At 44.4% G+C, this 22,157-nt stretch overlaps 1 protein-coding gene across 5 annotated transcripts in view; it reads left to right on the top strand.

Annotated features, from left to right (window-relative positions):
* The window catches only part of UBE3C (ubiquitin protein ligase E3C), a 119,151-nt gene that overhangs the window by 17,999 nt on the left and 78,995 nt on the right, over positions 1–22,157 (top strand). For 3 of the 5 annotated variants that reach the window (XM_067041742.1, XM_067041745.1, XM_059074679.2), the window contains exons 2-6: positions 3,089–3,142; positions 6,673–6,747; positions 7,601–7,747; positions 12,000–12,115; positions 19,374–19,531. In XM_067041742.1, the coding sequence (XP_066897843.1) occupies positions 3,089–3,142; positions 6,673–6,747; positions 7,601–7,747; positions 12,000–12,115; positions 19,374–19,531 (550 nt within the window). The remainder of the gene's footprint in view (positions 1–3,088; positions 3,143–6,672; positions 6,748–7,600; positions 7,748–11,999; positions 12,116–19,373; positions 19,532–22,157) is intronic. The other 2 variants (XM_067041744.1, XM_067041743.1) reach the window with 1 other exon arrangement.

Raw genomic sequence — 22,157 nt, 5'->3', positions numbered from 1 at the left:
GTTTCTCAGGCCCCCCCCCAATGCCTCTGAACTCATGGCACATTTTGGTGACCCCTGTTTTCTCCTGTGGCCACCCCTCCCCACCAGCCTCTTTTCCCATATAGCTTCCAAATTACGTATGTGTTATGAAGGCAAGAGAGTTTTAAAAATTCCTCAAAATGTGAAATAATATGATCCTACTTAATGTTGTTTTTCAAAGTAAATAGTACACTGCTTAATAGCTTAGGCTCTGGACCCGTCCTGAGCTCAGATCTTGGCTCTACCACCCTTGAACCTCACTCTTGTCATCCGTAAAAGCAGGAGAGGTAATGGTCCTCACACCGCATTGGGTTATTCTGCGGAGTGTGCGGTGAGCCGGACCCTAGGGTTTAGGGTGTTGCTTAGCGCGTGGAGGGTAAGCCCTCAGTCCGCGTTAGTTGTCTGTGCGCTGGGCGCGGTGCTGGGGCACAGAGGAATCAGTGTTGGTGGCAGCTGGCGCTGTCCTAGAGTCTCCTGCCCACGTGACTGGCCTGACCTGTGGGGTTGGCTGGCCTCCCCAGCAGACCTTTCTCTCCTCTCTGCAAAATAACTAGGGGGCGTGAGTGCTCTTTGAAAGGCCTTCACATCATTTTAAACTACAGTTGAAATCACATGTAAGGGTTCTTGTGTGTGTGTCCGGGACTTTGGATTTGCTTGCTATGCGTATTTTATAAGTTTTGAAATGAGCTGTTTTAAGTAGGAAACCTTACAGCCCTTGAGCACAGTGAGGAGAAGTGACCTTCCATTTATATGCGTGTCCTCTGTCCAAGGATTTTAATCTGTAGGTCATCAGAGGGTAAGGATATCCGTCCTCAACACATTCAGCAGCGCCCCTGGTGCGCTCACAGACATCTCACGTCGCGTGCCTCACACGAAAGTATTCACTTAGAATCCACTTGTGCTTTTTGATAATTGGTGCCCATTTTGATTTTTAAAATACTTCAACCTCGGTGCTGTGTTGCAGGTATTCAGAAGTGCTTTTCAGCTTTTATGGTTACTCCTTTTAAACTACTTTGCTTTACTTAAAGGAAATGTTCGTTGGTTCATTTTGTAAATATTTATTAAATCCCTACATGTGGCAGACATTGAAGCCAATGATAGGGACCTGGTGGTAAGAGACAGGCCGGCCCCTCAAACCCGCACAGCTTTTATTTATTTATTTATTTATTTATTTATTTTGCTGTACGCGGGCCTCTCACTGTTGTGGCGTCTCCTGTTGTGGAGCACAGGCTCCGGACGCACAGGCCCAGCGGCCATGGCTTACAGGCCCAGCCGCTCCGTGGCATGTGGGATCTTCCCGGACCAGGGCACGAACCCGTGTCCCCTGCATCGGCAGGCGGATTCTCAACCACTGCGCCACCAGGGAAGCCCCCGCACAGCTTTTAGATTAGTGACAGCTAAGCTTATGTGTGAAGTCAATTTGGTGACTGTTTAGCTGGCATGTACCATTTTTTAAAATTGTAATTAATTTATTTGTTTATTTTATTTTGGGCTGTGTCGGGTCTCCGTTGCTGCACGCGGGCTTTCTCTAGTTGCAGCGAGCAGAGGCTACTCTTTGTTGTGGTGTGTGGGCTTCTCATTGCGGTGGCTTCTCTTGTTGTGGAGCACAGGCTCTAGGCACGAGAGCCTGTCAGTAGTTGTGGCTCGTGGGCTCTAGAGCTCAGCCTCAGTAGTTGCGGCGCACAGGCTTAGTTGCTCCGCGGCATGTGGAATCTTCCCGGACCAGGGCTCGAACCCGTGTCCCCTGCATTGGCAGGTGGGTTCTTAACCACTGCACCACGAGCGGAGTCCCTACCATTTTTTTAAAAGTAAAACTTGGGTTTAATTTCAGACATTAAGTATATTTTCTCGTAGTTGTAACAGCATGTATCATTTTAAGAAATCTTAGCTCTTTAACCAAGTAATGAACATATATTAAATCTGATTAAATGGAGCAGAAGGAAGAGAAATTACAGACATATATTTACCACTCCTATTCATAAATAAAGATAATGACCACAAATATGGCTGTATTTTTATCTAGAAGCTTTCCATAATTCTGAGCACTTTCTGCTTTAGATTTTTCCATTCCTCCTCCTCCTTTTAATTAATCAGTTAAAAATGAAATATTTTTCTGACCTTTGACATGTGATAGATACTTTTTATTTGAATTCAAGAAATGAAATTCTCTGTAATGGAAAATATCTGGAGGATTTGTTTCTTTGGCTGAAAATTTTGTCAGAAACTTTTTGCTCTATACATTATGTATTCCTTCACATATCAAAGTATTATTTTAAATTGGCTTCATTACTTGCTTTCTGACTCTATTCTGATGAGTTGTATGTTTGTGTTAAGAAATTTAGGTTTATTAATCTTTGTAATGATTTACATGTTGATGTCTTAGGCCTTTAATTTTATTTTGGATTAAATTTACAAAAATAAAATGCCCATACAGTATAGACTGGAATGGTTCTGGGGGGTGAGGAGGGTCGTGTGTAAGTATTTTTATTTTATCTGAAATGTTTAACTTTCCCATTTGTTATTTCAGTTCCTTCTACATATCAAGTAATTTTATTTGAAATATAGTTTTACTTACGATGAAAAGAATTTTTAAAATTTTGGTAACAATAAAAGATTGATTTTTTTCACTGCAATTTTTATTGAGATAATTGTAGACTCACATGCAGCTGTTAGAAATGATACAGAAAGGTCTGTTGTTTGCATTGCCTAATTTCCCCTGGGGGTTGTAATTTGCCAAGCTGTAATATGTGCTCACAAGCAGGATTTGACATTGATACAATGCACTGATCTTACCCAGATCTCCCCAGTATTAACCTGAACTAACCTGTGTGTAAGGAAATCAGATTTTATTCTTAGAAAACTACTGAAAAACTGCAATTAGATCTGTGACCTGGGGATGAGGGTGAGGGAACCATTTAGCCTCTTGCGCCTCAGATTTCTTACTAAGTCAGACGGTTTGATTGGATGATCTCTAGAATCCTTTGGGTCACAACATTCTATAATTTTTGTATGAGAGTATTTCAGAATTTGAAATTATAACCTTTATCTTTTCTCTCTTTTTTGTGTTTAGGAAGAAAAGGCTTCTCTTTTACATCGTACTCAGGAAGAAAGAAGAAAGAGGGAGGTAAAAACAGTTTTGTAATAGTCCCTGTAGATAAACATTTTTCCGTGGCATCTAAATAAGTCTTGGTTTTCCTGTTTTATATATTAGATATACGTATGTTATATGTGGCATAACTTAAGTATTTATATGTATGTTAAACTTCAGAAACATTTCTGGATTTGTTGGATTTTATGGTAGGTCATCTATTCTGGAACCAATGTAGAAAAGAAGGACTAAAAGAGCAGTTTCCAGAATAGAGGGAGAAAACAGGCTTTCAGTTCACGTACTTGCTTATGATATGGCTTTTCCAGAAGATGTAGAAAGTCTTCGTGTATAGCGTTCATGTTTTGTCAAGCAAAAGGAGAAAACTCCCTGTCGGGGCACGTTATCGTAACTATTTGTGAAGAAGCTGAATAAATGAAAGGAGCTAGTGACATTTGGCGTTGTAGTCTTTATTTTACGTTTTATCTTTCGGAGGTAATTTCTTCAAATGGCTTTACTTTGTTGATTAATCAGCAGTTGTGGTGTCTTATGGCCTGCTTTTCTAGGTCATTTTTTGTTTTGTTTTTTAATAATTCATCCATTCCTTTAACAAATATAAATTGAGAGCTTGTTATGTTCCAGGTACTTTTCTGCTGGCTGGGTATATAGACAGGGAATAAATCAGTGTTTCTGCTGGGCCGTAGAACACAGATGTTCATCGGATCCTGAGATGGGTACTGGGAAGGTCTGCTTTGGATAGGGTGTTGAGGGAAGGCATCCCTGAGCTGGTGAGAGTCGAGTGCATTTCCGAAGGATGGCAAAGAAAAGCTGTGGAAAGCTGGAAGAAGAGCATTCTTGATGAAGGGAGCAGCAGATGCCAAAACGCTCAGGCAGGGTTTCTCAACCTTGGCATTTTTGACGGTCAGGCCGGGTAAGTCCTTGTTGTGGGGACTGTCCTGCGCACTGCAGGATGCCTGTCAGCCTCCCTGGCCTCTCTCCTCTAGATGCCGAAGCACTCCCTACCCCCGCTGAGACAGCCACAGATGTCTCCAGAAACTCCCGAACTCCCGTTCCCTCGGTGGGGATTGCCCTCACTTGAAAATCGCTGCTCAAACAAGAAAAGGGTGTATTGGTTGGTGTCTTTTATCTTTTCTGGAAAATCCTCAGTCAGGCATCTCTCCCAGTCGTGCCTCGGCCCCATCCTCCCTCTCCTCCTCCTCTTGGACTCACGTGACAGAGATGTTCGACCTTCGCATTATGTCCTGTGTGTCTCCTGTACTCATTTCGGTATATTTATTCTTTTGAATATCTATGCTTTGGTTTGGCTGTTTTCTTCTTATCTAACTTCTGATTTACAAATTATCTCTTTTAGTGATGTCTGATTGTTAAGTACATCCATTGAGTTCTGAATTTCAGTTTTTATTTGAGTTCTAGAATTTTCTTTGATTCTTTTATTTCCCACTTCTCTTGTCTTTTCATTTCTTGCATGTAATTGTAGGGTTTTTTTTTTTTTTTTTTTTTTTTTTTTTTTTTGCGGTACACAGACCTCTCACCGCTGTGGCCTCTCCCGTTGCGGAGCACAGGCTCTGGACGCACAGGCTCAGCGGCCATGGCTCACGGGCCCAGCCGCTCCGCGGCACGTGGGATCCTCCCGGACCAGGGCACGAACCCGTGTCCCCTGCATCGGCAGGCGGACTCTCAACCACTGCGTCACCAGGGAAGCCCGTAATTGTAGATTTTTAAGATAATGTTTACTCTCCAGTGTTTGGAATTCCTGTGGGTTCGTTTCTGTTGTTTGTCCTCTTGATTTTAAGTTCTTGTCTTTGCCTGGTTATTTTGGTTGAATACTGGACATTGTATGTTCCAAACTGCAGTGATATCTTCGGGCTTAGAATATGGGCTTTTCTTTTTGGAGGGCATTGCATTTGCTTCTGGCAGGCAGTGGAGTGGGGATGAACCCCCTTTAAAACAGGGATGAGCTAAGCTGAAGCCGGCCTGCGGGCCTCGTGAGGACTCGCCTGTCCTCAGCGCACCTGCCAGAGAGCTGGAGCGTCCCTGATGAGACCCTTCCCCAGCAGACAGCTGAATGAGTAAAAATAAGTGTTTTGAAAATGCATGGGATGTTATATGGGTTTTTAACTAAGTGCTGTTAGAGTCATCGTAGTTATGAATAGATTCCCAAACTAGGTTTAAGCTCAAGGGTTCCCTTGTTGTAACCATTTGAAGCTCAGAAGGTAACACGTTTGTGACCTGATGGTATGTCCTCTAATCCCAAGGTCGAGTGAGTGTGTATGTGCCTTTCAAGCCTGGTAGGCGGCATTCATAGAAGATGTGACACATTGTCATGTGATAAGACAGAGTACAGATTTTCGTGTCACACCTGAGTTTGCTCTCTGACTCATATCTTTTGGCATCACTTAATCTTTATGGAAGTCTCGGTTTCTGCGTCTTTAAAGCAGGAGTAATACTCCCCTGTAAGGTTATTGTATGAATGCATGTGAAGTGTCTCTCTTAGGGCTGGCACATAGTAGGCTCTCAAACACTGTTAGCTGCAGTGGTTATAATGATGATGAAGAATGTATAGGTTTGCTAGGTCACTGAAAGTTTTTTTTTTTAACATCTTTATTGGAGTATAATTTCTCTACAATGGCGTGTTAGTTTGTGCTTTATAACAAAGTGAATCAGCCATACATATACATATGTTCCCATATCTCCTCCCTCTTGCGTCTCCCTCCCACCCTCCCTATCCTACCCCTGAAAGTTTTAAAGACAGAGTCGAGTTGATAAAAATTGGAGTTTTCTGCTTGGAAACAAAGTGACCTTTAAAATAGATGCTTCTGTTTGTATTTTTTTTAATACTTAAAACAAAAACTTAAAAAAAGAGAAGTCTTTCTATGCTGGTAGAATTGTAAAATGGTGTAGCTATTTTGGAAAACAGTCCAGCAGTTCCTCAAGTGTTAATTCCATGCCTAGATATACACCCATGAGAAATGAAAACCTATGTCCCCACAAAAGCTGGTACAGGAATGTCCACAGCAACATTATTCTTAATAGCCCAAAGTGGAAGGAGCTCAAATGTCCATCAGGTAATAAGTGGATAAACAAAATGAGACATCCATACAGTGGAACAGCCATAAAAAGGAGTGAAGTACTGATACATGGTACAGCGTGGATGAACCTCGAAAACATCAAGTTTTTCATCAAGCCAAGTGAAAAAAGTCAGACACAAAAGGCCACATATTATGATTCCATTGTACATAACGTCCAGAGTAGGCAGTTCCATATAGACAGAACATTGATTAGTGATTGCCAGCAGTCGGGGGTCGGGGTGGGAGGACAGAGAATGAGGGATGACTGGGTAGAACCACTGGGTGATGAAAATGTTCCAGATTAGACAGTGGTGATGATTGTACAACTTGGAGTATATTAAAAATTGGTGAATGGTACACTTAAAAGAGTCAATTTTGTGGTACGTGAATTATGTAGCTGTTTTTTTTTTTAAGTCTTAACTAGTATTTGTCATTTTCACTGATCCTGACCCATTGTTCCCTCCTCCCTGCATTATTCAGGAAGAAAGACGAAGATTGAAAAATGCAATAATTATCCAGTCATTTATTCGAGGCTATAGAGACAGAAAACAGCAAGTAAGTTTGTTTTTTAAACTGAGAAGGAATTAGAAAGGTATGAGAGAGCTTATTTTATTTTATTTATTATTATTTTTTAATAGCTTGATTGATTGATTGGCTGCGTTGGGTCTTCCGTTGCTGTGCGTGGGCTTTCTCTAGTTGCCGCGAGCAGGGGCTTCTCTTCGTTGCGGTGTAAGGGCTTCTCATTGCAGTGGCTTCTCTTGTTGCGGAGCATGGGCTCTAGGCGCACAGGCTTCAGTAGTTGTGGCATGTGGGCTCAGTAGTTGTGGCTTGCGGACTCTAGAGCGCAGGCTCAGTAGTTGTGGCACATGGGCTTAGTTGCACCGCGGCATGTGGGATCTTCCCGGACCAGGGCTCGAACCCGCGTCCCCTGCATCGGCAGGCAGATTCTTAACTACTGCGCCACCAGGGAAGCCCCGAAAGCTTATTTTAAATATGGCCTTGAATTCTTAGAAGTGGAATTCATTTTGTACGTGTTTTTGTGTGTACTTGTTTAATGAAAGTTAAGGTGGATGATAGTGTTTTCCCCAATAGTTAATTTTATTAGTTTATATAAAGATTTATAGACAGATGAGTTTTTTGGTGATTTTTAAATTATTAAATGCAAACATAGGCCAAACCACGGCTAAAGATCACAGTAGAAGGAGGTGGTGGAAGACTCCTGCATAGGGCATTCATGGCTCTGTCACTACATTCCAGGCTTTTTGGGTTTCATTAACCGTTTACCAACGATAACTTCTCAGTAACAGAATCTTAATTGTCAGTTTCCACTGCTCCAGTTTAAACACTGAGTGACCATTGAGACCATACGATCATGTGATCCTGTCTTTATGTCTCGTTTTGTTTTCAGTATTCCATCCAGAGAAGTGCATTTGATCGCCGTGCCAGCTTGTCCCAGTCCGGTGGCACTTTTTCCATCGCCAACGGTCCCAACCTTACCCTTTTGGTGAGGCAGCTTCTGTTTTTTTACAAACAGAATGAAGACTCAAAACGCTTGGTGAGTGATGACTACATTTTCACTAACCCTTGTTAATGTGTTTTCCAGCTTTTGGTTTAAGGTGGTCGGAAAACCCCTCCAGCGTGTCTCCCCCTTGTGACTTCCTCAACCAGCGGTAATAGGTCGTCTTGGTGATAATGTTTTACCTCTTAAAAATGGGTACAGATTTTCAGTAGACTTTTTCATTTTTTTTTAATTAAGGAAAATTTCAAACATAAACAGTAGGCTCCTCTGTTGTGCTGTCCCCGGTACCCAGTCTGCACAGACAGCACCTTGATTTGCACAGAACCCTCCTCCCTGTGACACGCAGCCTCAGCCTCATAGCCGGCTACCTGTAAACACTTAAATGCAAATCGCTAAACTCTAGGGTCTCTCTCTTGAAACATCTAAAATATAATTGTGTAACTTAAAAAACGTTGTAGGTTTGGATGTTATCAGTGATGAGGAACGGTGTGTATTAATGGAGGAGATACGTGGATGAATCATCTTCATAAAGTGGAACTTGTTACTGTGTCCACTCTCCCAGGAAATACTGAGATTCATTAGGTTAAATACGTATTTATTCTTTTTTTTTTTTTTTTTTTTTTTTGACGGTACGCGGGCCTCTCACTGTTGTGGCCTCTCCCGTTGAGGAGCACAGGCTCCGGACGCGCAGGCTCAGCGGCCACGGCTCACGGGCCCAGCCGCTCCGCGGCACGTGGGATCTTCCCGGACCGGGGCACGAACCCGCGTCCCCTGCATCGGCAGGTGGACTCTCAACCACTGCGCCACCAGGGAAGCCCAGTATTTATTCTTAGACATCCTTATTTACCTGGATTAATAATTTCTAATTAAAACATGGGTATACAGTGAAAAGTAAGTCTTCCATGCTCCAACCGTACATACTAGAAGGATCCTTGTGTGGACTATAAGTACAGAGGACATAGGAATACTTTATGGCTTATCTGGTGTTTGGCTTTAGAACCCAATGTTGCTTCCTGTATTGAGCTAGGCTGGACCATGGGAAGAACTTTGCATAAATCTTTAGAGGCGGTAAAGATGGCTTTCCATTAATGCAGGCTCTTTTTTAAATTTATTAATTTATTAATTTATTTATTTTTGGCTGCATTGGGTCTTTGTTGCTATGCATGGGCCTTCTCTAGTTGCGGCTAGCAGGGGCTACTCTTCGTTGCGGTGCGTGGGCTTCTCATTGCGGTGGCTTCTCTTCTTGTGGAGCACGGGCTCTAGGTGCGTAGGCTTCAGTAGTTGTGGCACGTGGGCTCAGTAGTTGTGGCTCGCGGGCTCTAGAGTGCAGGCTCAGTAGTTGTGGCGCACGGGCTTAGTTGCTCCGCAGCATGTGGGATCTTCCCGGACCGGGGCTTGAGCCCGTGTCCCCTAAAGGCAGGCTCTTTTTAGGCTTTCCATCTGAAGTCTGTGAGAAGAAGAATGAGAAACGTACAGCAGCAGGTCATCTGGCTCTCTTTCTGGAGCAGTCTGTTCCTTCCTCACATACTCTGACCTTGTGGATTGAAGGTCAGGCGTGGAGCACAGCCATGTGCGGGTCAGAAGGGCCGTCGGTCCCGTGTCTCTCCAGGGCACTCTTCCCTGTGCAGAGCTGCTTCTGCCCCACTCGGAGGTCTGGTCAGCGGTTCCTGCATGGGTTCTGGATGTGGTGCAGCTGCCCAGTCCTACAGGCCCTGTGTAGGATTAGAATTAACCAGGTCCTCAAACCTGGTTTATATGAGAAAAGCCAACTGGATTGTTTATTCAATTTGTACACAAAAATGCAAGAACAATAAATCAGTCATATGTGGAGGGAAAGTCTCCTGCCCATCTTCCAGTACCCTAATTCCTACTTTAAGAGCAGGCGTGATGCCACTTTTGAAAGTTTTTCTAAGGTGCTCTGTGCAAAACTGTGCGTATATGGCTCTCCCTTCCTCACCCACTCCCTTGATTTATTTTTTATTATAGTGACTGTAAATATGGTCGCTGCTAATATAGTGTACTGTGATTGTATTTTCTTTTGTGTACAGTTTTCTTGAGTTATTCTGGAGTTAATTATTGTGTTTTTTCTGTTTAATTATCTTTGAATCTCTTTATGATAAAGTCTTCTTCCACCTCCGAACCGTAAAATAATTCTCAGTACAATTTTCCGTGACTGGAGAGTCGGGTCCCTGATGCTCTTTCCCCCCGAGCTGTTCCTTCTGCATCCCGGGAACTTGCTGCACAGTTTGGAGGGGTTGCTCTCCACGCCTGCCACGTTCTGGGAAAACCTCCGCTTTGCTTTGCTTCCGTTTCAGGTCCTCTTTCCTGATTCCGTATCTTTTTGATTTCTTGGTTTACTCCCTTGTTTTATTGATACACAGCCTCAGTTAACTTCCGGAGAAAGGATGGATAAGATGGAAAGTTTTTGAAACTGTACTTATCTGAATTTAGTAAATAACAACAGAAAGTTAGGCAAAGCAGATGTTTGTGTACTTAGAACTTTTGGGATGATATTGGTGCATTTGTCAAGAATGTAAAAAACAGTATCAAAATCCAGTCCATTCTAAGGATATATTGTACAGCACAGGGAATATAGCCAATATTTTATAATAACTATAAATGGAGGATAACCTTTAAAAATTGTGAATCACTATGTTGTACACCTGAAGCATATAATGTTGTACATCAGCTATACCTCAATTAAAAAAAAAACAAAAACCAGTCCAGAAAGTGTTCAAATAAAGTGCTTTGAGGTTTTTTTTTTAATGGCGTTGAAACATAATTACTTGATTAATGTATTTACAGTCTTATTCTTGTACTTCCTACAGTTGGCCTTGAGATTTTTATAATGTTTAGTTACTGTACATCCTATTTATTTTTGTTAATGGGTAGCATACAATACAAATTTTAGAATGAACTGCGTGTCAGATAGTGTAGAAAACATTTGTGTGATATTGGTTCCTGAGAAAATATGAACAGGTAGCTCCAAATACCTCAAGAAGAAAGCTTGTGTGTAGGTAAATTAACATTCGGATTGGGTCTCAGAGTTATTTCCACCCACTTGAATTTATCATGCAAAACACATGTGTTAGTACTTTAATTGTTTGATAACATTTTATATCAAATAAGTGTTACTGTCAGAGGAGAAACTGTAAAAATGACAGGTAAAGAAAAAGTTCTGTGGCACATTTAAGAAGCTGTCTTAATTTTAACGCTTCTAAATGGGTTTCATGAAATGAACAAAGAGCAACAAAAGTATCGTAGAGCAAGTGTAAGAGATTCCTGTTCGGTATTGTGTTTTCAAAATTACTTCTGGCAGCTGTATCCACACTAGAGAGGCCTCCTGGATGGGAACTTGACAGAAATCTAACTCAGCATTTGCCCACCGCGATGGCCCATCACCGTGTCCAGGACAGCGGGGGTTCTGGCCATCCGGACGCATCTCTGACCTTTTTTCCTTCCAGCTGCGTGGACGTATAATTGACAAATAAAATTGTAAAATACCTCAGGTGCACACTGCGATGGTTTGTATAAACATTGCGATAGGATTCCTCCTGTCTAGTTAAGTGACACATCTCTCGCCTCACATGCTACACACTTGGCCTTTTATTGGGAATAGTGGGACTGAATGATTGCCTTTTCTACTGAAATTTCGTGGAATTAGGGAAGGAGAGTATCCACAGGAAAGGGGCTGGAAACTCAGAGGAGAAAGTTTAAAAGAAGGAACTGTTATCCTTTGTAACTTATGATTAAGATTGTGATTCTCATATGTTTTTATTGTGGTTTGCTGATTTTTGCAAATAAACTTTTTGTTTCACATTTACATGAGTTTTAAGTACTTTTAGTAATAAATTTAGTAATTTAACTTCATGCTGATGTGCTTTCTTAAGATGGAAAATTCAGGATGTGTGTCTACTGCTATCTAAAACCTGACTTAGAAGATTTACTTCTTCTTATCATGGCTTTTTGTTTGTTTGTTTGTTTGTTTTGTTTTGCATTACGCGGGCCTCTCACTGTCGCGGCCTCTCCCGTTGCGGAGCACAGGCTCACGGGCCCAGCCGCTCCGCGGCATGTGGGATCCTCCCGAACGGGGGGCCACGAACCCGCGTCCCCTGCATCGGCAGGTGGACTCTCAACCACTGCGCCACCAGGGAAGCCCCTTATCATGTTTTGATTGTTTTGATTAAGTATTTACCAATTAAGGAAATTTTGGTATGTTTGTAATTGGTAAATAATTAGCTTTTTATGGACTGAGAGTTACAATGGTATGTTTTGCTGTTTCTTTCAGATATGGATGTATCAGAACCTAATTAAATATAGCTCTTTGTTTGTCCAGCAGTTGGATGGATCTGAGAGACTGACGTGCTTATTTCAAATAAAGAGGTTGATGAGCCTCTGTTGCAGGTAAACCCATCGTCGTCAGCAACTTGTGTAACGTGGTGATCACTTTGTCTAGAGGAATACCATTTGGTTTTCAGTGTCTGTGACAGTGGTTCTCCTCCTTTTTTTTTTGAGACTGGAAAGTTCTATGTATTATGGCTTTCACTCCTGTGATTCTCCCTGTAGAAATTAAAATGTAGATATAAATACTTCCAGATGATGTTTTCTTTCAAGTAGGCTCTGGAATTATCTTGTGGAATATCAGGGGTCCTGGTTGCTAGCGAGTGGATGGGCCACCGGAAAGGACTCCTGCTGTGAGGAGGATCCCCCTCTCCTAGGGTCGCTACGCTAGGGTACAGGCTCTTCAGAGCAGGCCTGCCATCAGGCTCTTGTGATGTATGTATGGACTGAAATAAGTCACTTCCATGACCTGCCTGGATTCCGCCTACAGAGCACGCCCAGGTGATGTGAGCAGTAGTGTACCTGAATGAGACAACAATTGACACCTTCACTGTTTCTCTCAAAATTGCTGATATCTGCACAGTAGCAAACCTTCATATGTTTCTGAGCCTTTCATATAATTTCAGCTAATTTTCTGCAAGTTGCATGTAGTAAGGTTTATTTAGGATTACTATCAGAGCTAGGCCTTGTTAACTGACTTCCAGAATCCTGAGCTGGACTAAAGGTAGAGAAGAACTTTTATGAAGAGGGAGAATCTGGAAGATCACCAATCCGAAGAAATCTGATTTTTTTCAAACCCCTTTTATTTCTTGGAAAAACTTTTACTTTGAAAAACACATTGTATGCATTCATTCGTTGGAGCAGGAGTCCGCAAACTTTTTCTGTAAATGCCTAGATGGCACGAATTTTAGGGTTTGTGGGTCACCTGTGGTCTCTCTTATACGTAGTTTTTTTTTTTACAAGCTTTTAAAGGTGTCAGGAGCACCCTTCACCCGAGAGCCACACAGCACTGTGGCTGGTTCCGTGCACGGGTTGTAGTTAGTGGACACAATGTCCTTTCGAAGGTATTCATTTAGCAAGTAATTTTAATAGATGATAAATCCAAATGTAATTTCTCCTTGTTTTCCCCACCTTTTTGCTTTGGAAAATCTCTAACGCCAGTGAAGTTGAAAGAATACCATGTATCCTCCACCTATAGATTCAAAAGTTACCATGTTGCCACATTTGCTCTATCTCTCGACTCGCACAGTATGCTGTTTTTCTAAAGCACGTGAAAGTAAGTTGCAGACATCACGACGCTCTACCCGATTCACCGTACTTCTCCCAGGAAAGCACACTCTCTGATAACCTAATGCTATGTTCACATCTAAGAAAATGAGTGGTAATTCTCTTAATATCATGTGGTATACACACTCCATATGCAGATTTCCCCAGTTATCTCAAAAATATCTTCTCTGTTTTGATGATCCTAGGCTCCATTGGTTTCACTTAAACCTTTGTCTCCTCTCTTTCCTTTAAATTGGATGTCAGTTCTAGAGGAGAGTGTTTCAGCCACATCCTCTTCGTGTTTGGGGCTGAACCGTTCTGTGTTGTGCACGTGGTCCCGTGTGTTGTAGGATGTTTAGCAGGATCCTTGCCCTGCACCCACCTGATGCGGGCGGCACCCGCTTGATCACACAGGTCTCCAGACACCGCCGAGTGTCGCCCCTGTGAGACCCGCTGGCGTCGGGCTGTACTTGATTCAGTTTAAGCATGTTCAACAAGAATGCTTCATAGCAGACAATTGTGAGAGTCCGGTGCCTCACGTGAGACATAGCCCGTTCTCAGTGAGGCCGAGTGAAGGTAAAAACTCTTCTCCGTATTGTGCAGGCACATTTCCTTCCTTGGCATTAGAGTACCACCTTTCACCCAGTGGTTTGTTTTTGCATTTGATGATCTACGCCTGAATCAGTTGTTATATCCATGGTTTATAAAATGCTGCCTTTTCTAATTCTGTTGTTTCTTCAGTGTTCGTTAGTTGGCGTTATTTCTGAAGAAGACCCTGCCTCCTTTTCCCTTTGGTCTCGGTCAGGCCTCATGTATCGTTAAATTCTGGGTAGAGGGAGAACCCTTACCGGAGCCCCTTAGTGATTTGACGCTCTTTGCTTTCTGGGGCCACGCGGTGTTGGGCTCTGTTTAACGCCTCCCCTGAAAGCCCCAGGTTGGGGCTGTTTTCTCGAAGGAAGCTGGTTCCTTTAGACGAGGAATGAAGTTTTAACAAAGTAAAATTAAAATAGCAATCTGTTAGGAACTTTATTTCAAGTGTGTGATGTTAATAAACCAGTGAATGATCTTAGCTGCTGCGGGCAGGGCACTGAGCTTCAGGTGCTTCAGCAAAAGTTACCAGAGAAGGGGGTGTGCGCTCTCTTCCACTCTTTCGGTCTCCGTGGCGATTCCAGAGCTAGAGAAGTAGTTTTACGTGAAAGAGATGACGTACCTCATTGTGTATAAAATACGTGAATGGACAGGTAACACGGAAGTCGATGCCGCCTGAGTTGAGGATAAGTGGGACTCGGGTCAGTGCAGTAATGAAGTAGAGGTCAGGAGACGAGATTCTAGTGCTGCCTCTGTGTCTTGCCTGCTTAGGGCGTGACGAAAGTTACTGAATCTAGTTTTTAGCTTCATTCTAAAGTGAGGAATATTGGATGAGACTGGTCCTTCCAGGCCCAGTATTTCAGTGCTCTACTGGGTGGCTGGACTGATGGGTAAACCTCTACTTAAAAGAAAACGGTCTCCTGGTCACCTGCATCCTTCAAAGCCATCTTTTTGCCCTGCCTTGGGCACTGGAAGCAGCATTGCGGGCTCAGGGATCTCACGGTACAGGGGTCATCGTTGGCATCTAGTACAGCTCTCAGACTATACGCTTTCTGTCATTTTTATTTAGTGCTAACATTGCTTGTAAACAGCTGCTTATCAACTTCAGTAAATTTATTTTGAAAATAAAGATAATTTTTTAAAAAGGTAATGAATACTGACATTACTTACATTTTTTCTTATGTGAGCATCCATTAGGAACAAAATTGGGATTGCCTAATCAGTTAATAACTTCGTTGATTAAAAACGTTTATGGGGTTCCTGCTAAGTGCATGGCCCCGTTCTCAGCACTCACGTGACTGTGACAGGCAGGGAAGGGACTGCTCTCCTGGAGGCTGTCTCCTGGGGGACCGGGAATGAGCAAGAGTAAGTAACGTGTGAGTGTCTTTACGTGACAGACATCACGTTCAGTAATGAGGAGGAGGAAAGGGAGATTGAAATTTGGGGGTGTAGTTTGACTTTCGAGAGTCTGGAGGGAAGGGTGGCCCTGAGCAGGGAGGATGGACGGCTGTGCAGGGACCAGAGTGTCCCCAGGCTTTGGCAGGGAGGTAGAGGGAGGACCCTCCGGCACATCCAGGATCTAGAAGGGACTTGCTTTTTAAAATGTGTTTATTGGGCTTCCCTGGTGGCGCAGTGGTTGAGAATCCGCCTGCCGATGCAGGAGACACGGGTTCGTGCCCTGGTCCGGGAAGATCCCACATGCCGCGGAGCAACTAAGCCCGTGAGCCATGGCCGCTAGGCCTGCGCGTCCGGAGCCTGTGCTCCGCAATGGGAGAGGCCACAACAGTGAGAGGCCCGCATACCGCAAAAAATAAAATAAAATAAAATAAAATGTGTTTATTTTTGGCTGCCTTGGGTCTTCCTTGCTGCGCGTGGGCTTTCTCTAGTTGTGGCGAGCAGGACCTACTGTTCATTGTGGTGCGTGGGCTCCTCATTGCGGTGGCTTCTCTTGTTGCGGAGCACGGGCTCTAGGTGTGCAGGGCTTCAGTAGTTGCGGCGCACGGGAGTAGTTGCTCCACTGCATGTGGGATCTTCCCCGGGCCAGGCCACGAACCTATGTCTCTTGCATCGGCAGGCGGATTCTTAACCACTGCGCCACCAGGGAAGCCTTGGAAGGGACTTTCTTTAGGACTTTGGCTTTCATGCTGAGAGAGGAGAGAAGCCAAAGGAGAGTTCTGAGCCAAGGGTGACATGACCTGAATTTTCTTTCTTCCCTGACTCTTACAATGTTTTTATTGTGAAATTTTGAAACATAAAAGAGTAGAAAAGTGGCACAGTAAGTGGTCATCTGCCTGCCATCCAGAGTTGACTGTTTTTTTGTTTGTTTGTTTTGCGGTACGTGGCCCTCTCACTGTTGTGGCCTCTCCCGTTGCGGAGCACAGGCTCCGGACGCGCAGGCTCAGCGGCCACGGCTCACGGGCCCAGCCGCTCCGCGGCACGTGGGATCTTCCCGGACCGGGGCACGAACCCGCGTCCCCTGCATCGGCAGGCGGACTCTCAACCGCTGCGCCACCAGGGAAGCCCCAGAGTCGACTGTTTTTAACATTGTTGACCACTGTTAACATTTTGCTGAATCATTTCAAGGTAACATAGTGACTTTCCACTCCCCAAATACCTAAGTGTCCATTTCCCCAAAGAAGGGTTCTCCTGCAAACAAGAGTTTCATTAGTATACCTTTAAAAATGATTGAGGGTAATATTAACTATCACTGGCGCAACCAGTCTGGTTTGATAATCCCAGTAATAGCAACCCTTGTACTTAGAAATGACTCCGGTTGGTCATCTTGTCTAATACTAGGTCCATTTTCAAATTTCTCCTGTTTTCAAATTATATTGAATGGCTGTTTCTCTTTCTTTCTTCTTTTTAAAACATAAACTCTAATTGACCACACATAACCTTGGATGTCTCTTGAATCTTTTCATCTGGAATAGCCCTTGCCACCCTGCCTCTCCAGTGTATGTTTTTCTAGAACTGTTCTCACTAGTGTGCTGCAGAGACGGGGATCTGTGAGAGACAGCAGTGGTCCATTCCAGAAATGATGGTGTCCTGGGCCGTGGTGATCACAGTGAGAGTGTCATGAAGTTGGTTGGAACCTCGAGTGTACAGGATTTACAGACTGGGTGTGGGGTTTCAGAAAATAAAGCCAAGGATGCATGCCAGCTTTTGGTTTGAGCATTTAGAAGGATGAAGTCGTTTTAAACACTAAGGAACATAAACATGCATGAGATTAAGTGAATTGTGTAGAAAGAGAACCAAAGACTGGTCCCTGGGGTCCCCTGACATCAGGATGCTGTGGGGAAGAGGAGGAGCTGGTGATGGAGGAGGAGAGTCCAGGGCCCTGGCATCCAAGTAGGGAAAGCACGGGGGAGGAGGGGGGAGGAGGGCAGTCAGGGAGCGGCTACCAGCGTGAATGGAGTCAGAGAATTGATCGTGGAGTTGGTAATGCTCAGCATTGTTTTCCAGGAAAGGTGAAATCAGGACTCCCTATGAACACGTGTCAGTGATTTTATTTAACTGGTTAATTAACGAGGGAACCAGGGAGATGTTACAACTGATTCAAATAAGGCTTTGCCTTAGGGAATTCATATTCTCTGGCAGAGCCTTTTGCATTGCCAGGAACAGGAATAATTTGCGTCGCTCTGTGTGGGAAACGTTTGCATTCCTGTCAGTTTTCTACAAGTTAGCGTGTGTCTCAGCGGAGTTGTAGATCAGCCCGGTGGAAGGCGAGGACGGAGGGTAACACAGTGAGCGAGCTGGGCCGGCCTCCGGTCTTTTCTGCCCATTTCACAGTCTGGCGGTTTTCCCCGCATAGCGCCTTTGCTCACCTTGAGGAGAGCGGCGTGCGGGGAGGGGCTGGTCGGTTCGCGTTCAGGAGGAGTTGTGAGTGGTGAGGAGCCCGGAGACTCAGGAGGGAAACCGAGAGCGTGCTTATCCAGGACCCAGGCCGGGGGGGGGGACCCGGAACCGGGCGCCGGGGAAGGGCTCGCCGGAGTGCCGGGCGCGGCCTGCGTGGGCAGGGACAGTGTGCTTGGGTTTTCAAGAAACAAAGGGCCCGGTTGAAAGGCCGAGCACTTTGGAAAAGCAGGCTCATGAACGCACAGTGCGCACTTGAAAAGGTGAGGCTCTCGGCATCATAAATAATCACAGAGATGCACGTCAAGTCACAGTCGAGTTCAGTTATACAGCCCTTAGCTTGGCTAAGACTTGACAGAGGGCTAACAGCGAGTGTTACGGGTACGGAGCGGCTGGGACTCACGCACTACCCTTCACGCTGGACGGCTTCCCGTCAGCTTAAATACTGTCCGGCTACCATGTGACCCGGTGGGCCCTCACCTAGGAATTCACCCAGGAGAAATGAGGCAGGTCCACACAGGCTCTCCTTGAACGTTCGTACAGCTTTATTTATAACAAGAAAAGTCCGGAAACGACTCGTGTCCATTAGCATATGAACACATAACCAAAACGTGGGCTTCCCGTGCTGTGGAATGCTACTAGCAGTCAAAGGACCGTGTTTTTAACATGTTGGATGAATCTCAGAAAGACGCTGAGTGAAGAATCTAGACATTAACGTGTACATACTGTATGGTTCCCCGTGTATAGAATAGTAGAAAATGCAGACTAGCCTATGTGACAGAAGAAATTGGTTGGGGGTGGAGGAGTTGGAGGAAGTTGCTAGAGAGGGCCGAGAGGAAGCGGTGGATGGATGTGTTGTGCCCTCGTTGTGGGGTAATGTCGGAGCTCATTGCGTTGCGTACTTTAAATGAGTGCAGATTATCATGTGTAAATTGTGTCTCTGTAAAGCGGATTCTCAGAAAAGAGGGAGGGGATATACGTATACATATAGCTATTCACTTTGTTGTACAGCAGAAACTAACACACCATTGTAAAGCAATTATACTCCGATAAAGATGTAAAAAAAAAAGACATTCTCTGTTTTTAAGTAAGACTTAGTTTTGTGACAGCTAAGCCTTCCTTTCCACCTGTAATTCTCATAGTAAGAAGGGAGCCGTTAGTCAAAATGCTAGATGACTTAGGATCAGAAGTATACTCAGTGTTCTTGGGGGATATTGTGGGCCTGGAAAGTCTTGCAGGCACTTGTGGAAAGACCCTTGTCTGAGTTGGATGAGATGTAGCTTTTAGGTCAGTGGATCACACTCTTCCCACACGCCATTGATGATCTTTGATTTTCCTTGTCTGTTTCTCCCTCTCTGATGGTGCATTTTTCCTCTCTCAGCCGGGCGCCATCATTCTGTTTGGCACATAATAAGGACTCAAAAAAAGTGTCGGTGACACGATGCTTGGTTATTTCCTGTCTGTCTTGGAGTCACGTCTGTTTTCAGGGATATTGTAGTGCTAGAACAGAATGGCTCGAACACTTACCTTGGTGAAGAGAAGAATTTGACGAAACTTTCGGTGACACTTGCCATCTAGTAAGTATGTGAATACTTTTTTTTTTTCGTTTTTACAGGTTACTGCAGAACTGTAATGATGACAGTTTGAATGTTGCACTTCCAATGAGAATGCTTGAGGTGTTTTCCTCTGAGAACACCTATTTGCCTGTTTTACAAGATGCTAGCTATGTGGTGTCCGTGATTGAACAAATTTTGCACTACATGATTCAGAATGGTAAGTCGGCAGTGCAAGAACTGGGGCTGGCACGGTCGTGAGCAGTCGGCGCCGCCAGGGCCCCTTGCGGGGCGGGAGGCGTTGTGTGAATCACAGATTCTAACATTTGTCCTCATCTCTACCCACCCTCAAAATCTGGAAAGGTGTCCGATATCTTTAGCTCACTTTTCTTGTTGCTTGAAGAGGAAGTGCGTCCGTGCCTGCTTTCGGCAGTTGTTCAGGTGCTCTGGGCCCGCGGTGCAGGCCTGGCTGCCCTGGCTGAGTGCCGCGGCCCGGGAGGTGGGCACGGCCACGCCGGCCAGGGGAGAGCCTGTCCCAGGAATCCCAGCGGTTCCGTAGAGGAGAGGAAGGTGCTCAGTTTATTTGAATTTTCTTATTAACTCGGTGACACACGTCTTAAAGTGACTGCATTCTAGATGTAGCTGAGCTGTAGCTTAGGTCAGTGGATCATCCGCTTAGCATATGACTACATAACCAAAACATGGTCTTAGCATATGGATATGCTGAGGTACATTATATACCTTATTCTATCTACGTATAATAACCTAGATCTGAAATTCCTCTGAGAACGTGTTCGTGTTGCCGGCAGAAAGACTGTGAAGTGCATATGATTTTTAAAACTTCTAGGATAATTAAGTAACAAAGTAAAAAATGTGATTCCCAGGGCATTCCCTGGTGGCCTAGTGGTTAGGACTCGGTGCTTTCACCGCCGCGGGCCCTGGGTCAGCCCCTGGCTGGGGGCCTGAGGTCCCACAAGCCGCGTGGCGTGGCCGGCGAGGACAGCGGCAGCGACAGTCTGACTCCCGGTGTTCTCGGAGGTGGAAAAATCAGACGCCGCGGGGCTCCTGGACTTACGGAGCATCGAGGTTAGAATGGCTATGTTGTGAGTCATAAAAGGAGCTATAGGGTGTTCTAGAAAGCAACAGTTACTGATAAAAACATGAGTAATTTTGCTTTTGTGTTTCTGAGATGGACTAACCTGTTGATGGGTTAAATCCAGCTAAGTTAATTCTCAGGATTAAAACTGTAGAAATTAAATCCTTATACATCCAGCCTTACTGTTTGGCTTAGGTTAAAAAAAAAAAAAAGAAAGAAACCCTACTTAGTTCGTTGAAAAATTAGGGAAACTACTGAGTTAATTAAAAGTAAATTGAAATTTGTGGAATTTGATCTTTTAAAAAGCAAATTAATGGGAATTGTAAATGGTCCACTGTATTAATTGATGTATTATTATATATATTGACTTAAGACTAAGCATTCAATGAGAATTTTTACTCTTCTTGCTTTCAAAAGTGTCAAGATGATAACTAAGAAATATGCATTATTTTAAAATGTGTCTTGAACTAGGAGGTGCTTCAAAATCTTACACAGAAGGTGCTGCTTCCAGTGTCTGTGGTATAGCCATGTTTCATCTTTTTTGATAAATTACTCCTGACACTACTAGTCTGTAATGTTCATCTACTAGTTCATGTTGTTATTGTACACTGTACGTTGCCTCAGCATGAAGCTTTTTAACAGTTGCAACTACACTACTTAATGCTCTGTTCATGCTGTCAATCTACACATATTTGTGTTAATATACGCTACTTTAAAATTTTTTCTTGATGTGTTTAAAATTTTTTTCTTGACGTATTTACGTCTTTTCAGTTTTATAGCAGGAGAGCTTTCAGGCTTTCTTGTTGCGCGTCGCTGGTGATGGGTGTGTGTGAGGTTAGAGCGGGGGTGGTGGCAGAGCAGGTCTGGTGACCCGTGTGGAGACTCGCCGTTCAGCCACCGAACGTCGGGTACAGAGCCGGAGGGAGTAGAGCAAGCAGGTGGAGTGCGTGTTAGCGTGAGCTCACAGTAACGGGGCGCCTGCAGGCTACGCCCGGAGATGCTCTCGCTGCCGCGCAAGAAGGGGGCACACGCTTCTGTAGGCCTGCGTGACCCGAGTTGTTAGTGGCGGCAGAGCTGTGTTCACCGTGCTCCTAGAAAGCCCAGCAGCAGCTTAGAGAGGCCGTGCCAGGTGCTTCTGCTGCATAGAGGCCGTCTTGAAAACATGTGAATCCCTTGGTGCCCACATGGCGGTCTCCAGAGGCATCCTCTCCTTCAAAAGGGATTTAAGAGTCCCTGGGCCCGATTGGGAGACGAGAAGGTGAGACTGGGGCATCTTGTCCCATCAGGAAGCAGAGGTGCTCGCCTCGCTGCACCCCATCAGCGGTGTGGCGGTGGGCAGGAGTGTCAGCCAGTGGAGCAGCTGCAGCGGATGGAAGTCTGCCCAGGGGTTCAAGTCCTGGGTTCGACGTGACAGTGTTTAAAAACCACAGGACGACTTCATTACTTGAAGGATGCTTAAGAGACAGATTTTAAAAGTCACAGTGTATGGGATTTACTTGGATCCTGATGCAAGCAAATTAGTTAAATAAAATTTATAACATGAGTCAACTGGAGACTTGAACACTGATAGGTACTTGTGATATTGAGGAATTATTACGAATTTATTTTAGCTGTGATAATGGTAGTTTTAAGAAAGATGAAGTCCTTTGATGATATACTGAGATAATTATATCTTGGATTTGCTTCCAAATGAGTGGAGGCTTAGATGACTGGCTGCGGTTGATAATTGTTGGTGCTGGGTAGTGGGTAC

This window comes from Kogia breviceps, chromosome 9, assembly GCF_026419965.1.
Source record: "Kogia breviceps isolate mKogBre1 chromosome 9, mKogBre1 haplotype 1, whole genome shotgun sequence".
Lineage (NCBI taxonomy): Eukaryota > Metazoa > Chordata > Mammalia > Artiodactyla > Physeteridae > Kogia > Kogia breviceps.
The sequence above is the reverse complement of the archived record's forward strand: the minus strand, read 5'-3'. Positions and strand labels throughout refer to the sequence as shown.